Here is an 8465-nt window from a genome sequence, read left to right on the forward strand (position 1 = left end):
CAAGGCACGGGCGCTCTGGGGAGCCCCGAGGCTCCCCAGAGGGCAGTGGCACAGCTAGGGGTGGGGTCCAGCACCCACAGCCTTGCCCAGAATGACACGACTCCCGGGAGTGAGCCCTGCACACACACAGAACCGAAGTGACGCCCCCCACCCTCCCTCCACCAGGAGGGTCACGCGTGCGGCACGTGATTGCCGTGGCTGATGCTGCGGGGTGGGTGGTGCAGGGGCCTGGAGGCCTCAGCCACTCGACAAGCGAGGCGGCTGGGGTGGACCCGGCGGCCGGGCTGGGGTGGACGGGACAGGCCGGCCGCCCACGGCAGCGTTATTTCACGGTGGGCACAGTAGAGCAGTTTGGGGCTGGAGCAGACGGCCCCTTTCAGCCCGTAAATCAGGCCGTTTTCGCCACCAGGTGTGGGGCCTTCCCCATGGGGCCCCAGATGCCCGAGATTTGCTGGGCGTGCCACGGGGGTGGGGCTCCGGGGTGGGTGGCACAGAGACCCTGAAATTGGGTGCTCCCCCCTCAGACCTGCGGCTCCTCAAGGGCCAGGGCCCGTGCCTCCATCCTAAGCAGCCCCTCCACCCTCGGACTAGCGGGCACAGTCACATCTGCGGTGGGGGGAGCCGGTCTCCTCCCTTTCTGGACCCGAGGGTGTTCGGCAAAGCCTCAGAAGCAGAGTCGAGTCGACAGAAGCCCGATTCATCCCCAGCTTTGGACACAGAAAGCAGAACAATTTCCCCAGGAAGATAAGAACAGCAAAGAAAACCCTCCCATCTGAAAACACGTCCACCCTCGGGATTGGCGGCGCGTGATCCGTGGTTGTCCGGAGCTGCGTTTCAACAGGGACTTGTGCCCTGAGGGGCAGGGGTGCCCGGGATGGTCTCAGCAGCTCCGACGGGGCAGGGCAGGGGCAAGGGTGCCCCGTCCCCCGGCTCAGTCCTGGCTCACACTGGTGTAGATACCGGCTTCCCAGCGCCTCGCCATGGCATTCTTGTGGTGGGTCACCCGCGTGGCTTCCAGGACCTGTAGGAGGAGGCACCGAGTCCCCATCGGGACCCTGACCCCCCAGACAACTTCCCCACTGCCAGTTTGTAGGAGGCATCTAGAGCAGGAAGCAAAGCAGGCCCGCTCCCCTCCTCTATTTCAGACCCTCTACCTCTGGGAATAGCACCAAGGAATGTGCCAACTCACGCCGAGACCCACAACAGGTCAAGTGCTGGGGTCTGGCACTTTGGACCCAGCTGAGAAACGTATTCCACAAATCCACTGATGTGGCCGTCTCAGATGAGTCCCTCTCCCAGAAAAAAAATGCCTTATCCTGGGCCTGATCTGCCCCAAACCTTTGCTATCTGGTAAAGAGGCGGCACGCAGAGCTCGCTCACATTCTGTACCCACGGGAAGGTCCCAGTGCAACCCACCCCAGGCAGCCACGAAGGATCCAAGTGTCCGCACACAGAGGACGGGCTGGGTCGGGGGGCTCCACAGCCCAGGCAGAGGGCACAGGCGGGGCGGGAAGGCTGGGGCCCCGTCCCCAGCGGCACACTCACCTCTGAGTCGATGTGGTCTAAGGACTTGATGCCGGCATACTGCAGGGAGGGGACACACATCAGCCCCGCGCCCTGTGCCCGCGCCACACCCCAGAGCCCACTGGGCCAGCACGGTCCCCCCCGAGTGCCCCGCCATCACCCCAAACTCAATGCTGTGCACCGTGCGCTCCCCCCAGTGACTCCCCTCAGTGATGGCCTGAAGCCCCATTCCCAAACATCGCTGTCATAATAAAGACAGTCAGTGTTCGCTGAGCTCTCCCGCACCAGGCCCCGCACCAAGGCTCGGGGGGGGCGTTCCTAGTGTCCCGCGCATTCTACAGCAGGGGAGCCTGAGGGTCAGAGAGGGGCGAGGGTTTGCCAACGTCCCGCACCCCAAGCGGCAGGCCTGCAACTGTGAGCGGCAGGCGGGAGGCTAGAGCCGCTGTCCTTACTGTCCGCCGGCCGCGGAGAGCCCGCCCCGGGGGGAGATGTGGGCTGCGCAGCCCGGTCCGGGCTCAGGTCCCTGCGTGGGAACTCACGAGCCACCTGCCCCCGGGCCGGTGTGACAAGACATGGCTCTAGGGCCCCACAGGCCCGGTGCGTCAGAGGGCCACGCACACAGTGAGGGAGTAAGGATGCCACGGCTACGTGGCCACTGTCCTCCTCCTGCAGACTGACTCAGGGGGATGACCCCAAGTGGGGGCCCTGCGTACATGGCCTCTGCGGCGGAAACCCGGGCGTGAAGAGACACCCAGTGTACCCACTCTGCACTCCTGTGCAGAGGGGACAGGCACAGCTTCCCACAGGGCGGTGAGGGAGGCAGGCGTCAACCCAGGTCACACCTGAGTCTCCCTCAACTGTCCTGTGTCCCTCAGGGGGTGCCATACTTCAGCCAGGCCTTGGGGGGGCAGGCTGGGCTTGAGACTCACCCGCTGCTCCCTCTTTTTCCTCTGCTCAGGAGAAGCCTCGGCAGGGGCCTCCGCCGTCCACACCAGGCCTGAGTGCAGGTGGATGGGGCTGAAGAAGTGGGACTTGGGCACCGAGTAGCTGCCCACGATGCCTGTGGGGGTGGAAGGGGCATCAGGGAGAGTCCCCGGGTCCCAGGAAGGCAGAACCCTGGGACACTCAGAGTCTCAGGCCAAGAGAGGACACAGCATCTGTGAGCCGTGTGCACCTAGAGACTGAGCATCCACGCTGATAAAGCAAAAACCCAAGGCACAGTTGACACCTCTGTCCAGGATCTAGGGCGTAAGCTCAGACGGGCGCGCAGAGTCGACCGGGGAAGTGGACGGGGTCCCCCAGATGCTCCCCACGTTCAGCCGCTCCTGAACCCCCCCACACCCCGCTCCAGCCTCTGAGCCCAGAGCAAAGCCACCACTGCCCGGCCCGTCCTCACCCGAGGCCGCAGAGGAGCCCCTGGAGTCCTGGTCACTTCCGTCATTGTCCTCGGTAGGTGGCGGGGAGAAAACCTCGGGGAACAGTGCATTCCGCCGCTCCTCGGCCACCTCCTGCTCGCGCTGCAGGACGCTCTCCACCTCCCTCTCCAGCAACTCTGACGACTGGGACCTTTGCAGCCTTGATGCCAGGGTCCCCCCCACCTCCCAGCCTCGGACACGGGGGCCCTCGGCCCGCGGGGGCACATCTGGGACCCTGAACCGCAGAGGGCTCAGGTGGAAATAGTCCCACCGAATGACACCTCCGTAGGCTTGCAGGCGCCCCTGGGGCGGCTTGGAGCACTCCGGCTTCATGCCTAGGGGGTTTCCAGAGGGTTCCAAGAGATGCCTCAGAGACCCTGTGGCCCTTGGAGAGCCCGCAGCCTTGGCCTCATCCGTAGAGAGACCACAGGGCTTGCCGTGCACGTGGAAGGCTGCGAAGTCCAGCTGAGGGCTCCCAGGACACAGGTACGGCTGGTAGGCATCCGCCGGGATGCGGCCCACCTTCCTCACCTCTGGGGCAGGGTAAGCCGTGCCCCTGTCTGAGGCCAGGTCCAGGATGGAGTCTGAGCTAAGGGCTCTCCTGAGCCCAGACTGGGGAGCCGGGGAGAGCCTGCTGGGTGTGGCCTGGGAGCCCTCCCGCCGCCGGTGGTCCTCCTCGCGCTGCGTCTCCTGCGCCATGTCCCGCTGCACGTAGAGTGACGGGCGCCCTCGGTCCCGCCGTGGGGCCGCGGTCAGGCTCACCTTGGTCAGCAGGGGCCTGCTGGGTATCTCCACCATCTCCTGCTGGCTGTTCTCCCGCCGTAGCCCCCTCTGCTCTCGCAGGTCCGCTTCCCGCTCCTGGGCCAGCCGGATCTCCCGCTCGATGGGGGTCTCCCTGGGGAGCTCCGGGGACCCCACTTGGGACCGGGAGCCGGGGTCATCCGCAGCCTGGACGCCAGATGCAGCCAGAAGGCCACAGACCCTCTTCTCTTGAAGGACCACCTCCCTCTCCTGGGGCTTCAGCAGGACATCACACCCATTGGGCAGGAGCAGCCCACTTGAGGCCTTGGGGGCCTGACTGAGCCTCGGTGGGGCAGGGGCAGGGGCAGGGGCCACCCGAGCCGGAGGGTGCAGAGGGCCCCTTTCATTGGCCTGCTCCAGACTCAGGAACTGCTGCTTCGCTGCCAGGAAGTCGATCTGCTCCCTGTCCACGGCGCTCTCCTCCAGGGGCCCAGGCTGAGGTTGGCCGGGGCTCCTGGGGTCCGGGTGGCCAGGGGTGCCATGGAGCGTGGCCACCATGCTGTTCTTCCTGAGGGCCTGGTCCTGGATGACCTCCCAGCGCTCCTTCTCCAGGTCCCGTGGCCACCGAGCCTGGGTGTCCCCAGCGTCCAGGCGGTAGGTCTTCGCTTCCTCATCCTTGTCACCCTCCCGGGAGGAGAGCGTCCACGGGGATGACCGGCCGGGGAAGGCGCGTGGGCCGTAGGACGCCCCAGTCCTGGCCGCATTCAGCGGGGCCTCTCGGTCGGCCGGCCACGCCTGTGGCTTGTCCTGGCCCCAGCCCCTGGCCGCCGGCGCCACATCCACCACCTCAAACGTGTAGCTGGTGTCCCCATCGGGGTCCAGGCCAGCCAGGCGAGTCGAGTGAGGGATGCTGAAGATGGGGTATCTGGTCACTCGGTCCATGTCCTGGGGTCTCAGCTCCCCACGGCTCCCTGGGGCGGAGGTGTTCCGGGCTCGCTGAGGAAGGAAAAGGGAACAAGGGCCAACTGGTCATAGAGCAGGACGCAGCACCTGTCTTGGGGAGCGGCACAATTTCCAGCCCCGACAAGGGCAAAGTCCTGGCCAAAGGGCCTCTGTGATTGGCTCAGGGATGGGTAAATGACCCGGCCCTGCCAATCAGAGCACTCTACCCTCTGGCCTCTGTGATTGGCTCAGGGATGGACATGTGACCCAACCTGCCGCGGACCTAGAAGCCTGATCCGAGACTTGGCAGTTACCCGGGAAAAGCAGACCCTCTCCCAGCTGGACTTGTTCTGGCCGCTGGGCTTGTTTGAGCTCCTGGATCCAGCCACACCTGGATCCTATTCCTGTACTGGCTCGCCAGTCTGCCCCCTGAGTGCCTGACGTTTGCAGGTGCCCCGCTCCTGCTGCTGCCCTCGCCGGCCCAGCTCGCCATGGCCAGACCCAAAGCCATCCCCAGACCGCCTCCCCGGACCCCCCGCGAGCACGCGCACCGGCCTCTCTTCCAGGGTGAACCCTCTGTGGTTCTTTCCTGGTGTGATTTTCTTCATCAGCGGGCCTGCCCCTCACTAAGAGATGTCACGGGGGGAAACTAAGACTCAGTTGATGTCCGGTGGCAGGGTTCCCCCCCCCCAACCTGCTTAGAGGGACACTTTGTCCCATCCCAGTCGGTCCCCTCCCTCCGTGCCCTAAAGCTAGGACAGGCTAGGGAACACCTTGGACCTTGTCCTGGGGCCAGGAAGGCCATGGAGCCTCTGGGCCACACCCCGACCCAGTGCCCTGGAGGGAGGGGGGCTGGCACCCCTGCGAGCATCGGAGTTCTGCTGAGCACAGCTCCAGGAGCCCCATCCCCCAAGGTCACGCACCTGATCTCATAGCCCCCTGGTTCCTAGCCTCACCTGCAGCTCTCAAGGCCTTCATCTGGCCTCCGCACAAACCCCCAAACTTCACAGGCATCCCTACCCCAAACCCTCCTCCTCCCACAACTCCTTCTGCCTGGAGGACCTTCATTTCTGCTCCTCTACAGGCTTCTTACCTGCAGCCCACACAACACCTCCTCCAGGGAGCCCCCCAAGATTGCCCCTGCCCTTGGAGCCTGTTGTCTGAGCCTCATCTGCTGCCTGACCCAGCACCCAAGTTAGGCGTCCCCTTTCTACAGCTGAGGAAGGAAGACTGGCGGTTCCCAGCTCTCCAAGCCGCCCTTGTCCCCTGTGCCCATCCCCCAGATCTGTCAGTGTTACTATGTACATCGGCTGTCTTCTGGCCAACTTGCTTGTAAAGGCTGTAGCTCTAAAAAAAAGGAAAATGCAGCCCCCCCTGAACTGGAGAAGTGGCATCAAGCACCGTGAAATCCACCCTGGGGACGATGTTATAACTAGGACGTATCACGTCGGCTTTTGTATGTATCAAATGTTGAAACCATACTTGGAAAAACGGTAAAAAAGCAAGGAAGCCTGGGTAATAAACCCCAGGCTTGGGGACTGAGCCCCTGTCCCCGTGACCACACAGCCCCCATGGCGGTGTTCTCCCTGAAACTCACAGGGGTGGGTGCATCTCTGAAAGGGGGGTAAGCATATTTGAGTCTTGTCTTCTCCCACTGGAGGCCATCAGCCCAGGTCCCTGTCCTCTGGTGGCCCAGATGAGCCTTCCCAGCTTCAGCCCAGAGTCTGGTATACAGCACGTGCTTAATAAAGACTGCACAGGGCGTGGTCTCTGCACACACCGCCCATTCCAGGTGGCCAGGACCTGGGGTCAGGTTCATTTCTGCCGCAGCCCTGGCTGCCCCTCGGGGCCTCCCGTCCAGCCCCGAGTCCGGTGCTGACCCTGAGGGCTGGGCAGGTCTGCGCCCAGGCCCTGGAGATCCCCGCGGAGGGCAGGCGTGGGAGGAGGTGACGCAGGAGTTTGCTGAGTGAGTAAGTGGACGTTCACCCCGCAGGGTCTATAAGCCACACGGGGCATCAACTCCTGGAAAAAGAACCACCTGCCTGGAGGGTGTCAGTCTTGCAGTCGGGTGGGGCGCGGGTGGGGACACTGCTTCCTCCTCTGGCCGGGCCATTCCTGCTGGGTGATTCACTGAGGCCAGCAGGGTGGGGCTCGGGCTGGGGCTGGGGCTCACGGCCCCAGGGCCCCACCGGCTTGTGTCCTTGGGAAACCCTCTGCTCCCCTCCGGCCTCAGTGTCCACACCTGGACCGTAGGTAGAGTCCACCACGGCACTTGGCTCCACGCTGAGAGCCTGCCGAGCAGTCGTGCCCCATACCCAGTATACAGTAGGTGCCAGCTAAATGCTTCCATGGTGGTTGCTGATATTATTACTATTCTTTAAACCCTGGATCCACCACTGATCTCAGGCAGGCACCCCTCTGGCAACACCTCAGTCTCCCCATGTGTGAGCTGGGAGGACACTGCACCACGCGGGGCCCAAGGAGGAGCAAGCAAGCCTGGGTGGGGTGAAGCCCCAGGGAGGGCCCCAGAGACTCGGCACAGGTGAGTGGTAACAAGAGTCGCAAAGCCTCCTGACGGTCCTCCCACGGCTGCATCGTGGTTGCTCCTCCCAGGGCCCTGCGACAGGAGCAGACAGAACCAGGCCCAGAGAGGGGAAGGGGCTCACCCAAGGTCACACAGGGACAGAAGCCTGAGCCTCTGTTCCCAGTCTCCTCCTCTTCCAGGAAGCTCCCCACCCCATTGTTCCTCCCCAGCCGCACCCCGCATCGTACCCATACCAGACCCCATCGGGGTTTATGGCCCCTCGTGCCGCACGCCTGCTTCCTCATCACCACAGTTGGCCTCCTGCCCTTGAACAAAGGCCCTTTGGAAGGGCTGAGGCTCAGACAGGGCAAGGTCACACGGCGCGGAGCGTCTCGGGGGGCCCAGTCACTCGGGGCACGGTCCTCCTGGGACCCTGGCTGGGTGGAGCCCCAACCCCTGGAGACCCCAGACTCTGTTGAACAGAGTCTCTGCCCCAGGCCTGCAGGCTCCCAGCCGGCCCCTCTCCCAGGCTGAGACTGCCCCACCCACACTCCTGTGTGTCCCGATCCTGGACCCCACGGGGGTGTCACATGTCACTCAAGGCCTCCGCAAGCAGGTTTCCAGCCAGCACTGATGAACGTTCCTCCAGAAGCCTCCTGAATTCTCAGAACCAATGAGAATTCCAATCAGACCCCCTCATCGGAGGCTCGGGGCTCAAGGTTCTTGGGTTTGGGGACCTGAAGCCCAAGGCAGAGACTGAGGCCCCAGCAAGGTTCAGGGACTGAGCCTCTGCTCCCCCAGCTGGGGGTGGGGCAGGAAGGGTAGAGACCCCCAAGACCTCAGAGACAGCCAGGGGTGAACAGAGCAAGGGAGGGCCCCCAGCCCCTGAGAGCACAGCTGGAGGGGGCTGGGGTGGGGAATGCGGGACCCCCTCCCTGCACCCCGAGGATCCCACAGGGGGGCACACGAACCCCCTATGCCGGAAACGAGCCCCACCCCACACGGGACCCCTCCCCTGCCTGAACTTGGTGTCCATGCTGCCCCCCACACCACGTCCCCGGACTCACCTGCTGGCTCCTGGCCCCCAGCACCCTCTGAGCCTGGCTCCGACTCTGTCCACAGGCACAGAGACACCTGGCGCCGCCCTGCCCACAGGTTGCCAGGGGACAGGGCCCCGCCTGGGGAAAGCTGGTGCACCCCCTCCTCCCTGGCCCCACCCGGGCTCGGGAAACAAAGTCCAGAGGAGGAGGGAGAAAGACGATACCGGGGCAGGGCAGAGGGCAGGCGCCACGCCAGAACTCAGGGAGGCCTCTTTCTCA

General features: G+C 64.4%; 1 protein-coding gene across 2 annotated transcripts; it reads right to left on the minus strand.

Annotated features, from left to right (window-relative positions):
• Nucleotides 1–691: 691 nt before the first annotated feature.
• On the minus strand, nt 692–8295 carry MISP (mitotic spindle positioning). 2 transcript variants are annotated; one of them, XM_025861402.2, is made up of 5 exons: nt 8214–8295; nt 2921–4676; nt 2454–2584; nt 1546–1584; nt 692–1021 (listed from the first exon to the last, which is right to left on the minus strand). In XM_025861402.2, exons 2-5 carry the CDS (start codon nt 4620–4622, stop codon nt 932–934), a joined length of 1962 nt encoding a protein of 653 aa, XP_025717187.1. In that variant the 5' UTR covers nt 4623–4676; nt 8214–8295; the 3' UTR covers nt 692–931. The 2 variants fall into 2 exon arrangements, with proteins under 2 accessions (XP_025717187.1, XP_073743370.1); XM_073887269.1 differs by lacking the exon at nt 8214–8295 and adding an exon at nt 7696–7762.
• Nucleotides 8296–8465: the final 170 nt, after the last annotated feature.

This window comes from Callorhinus ursinus, unplaced genomic scaffold (genome assembly GCF_003265705.2).
Source record: "Callorhinus ursinus isolate GAN/ISIS: 27379988/994484 unplaced genomic scaffold, GSC_fseal_2.0 scaffold77, whole genome shotgun sequence".
Taxonomy (NCBI): Eukaryota; Metazoa; Chordata; class Mammalia; order Carnivora; family Otariidae; genus Callorhinus; species Callorhinus ursinus.

What these genes read in the sequence shown, in the direction of transcription:
- MISP (XM_025861402.2), bottom strand. Translation starts at nt 4,622, where the DNA reads ATGGACCGAGTGACCAGATACCCCATCTTCAGCATCCCTCACTCGACT. An exon ending in GGAAAAAGAGGGAGCAGCGG is followed by an intron (nt 1,585 to 2,453) that starts GTGAGTCTCAAG and finishes CCCTCCCTGCAG; the next exon opens with TATGCCGGCATCAAGTCCTT. An exon ending in TAGACCACATCGACTCAGAG is followed by an intron (nt 1,022 to 1,545) that starts GTGAGTGTGCCG and finishes CTCCTCCTACAG; the next exon opens with GTCCTGGAAGCCACGCGGGT.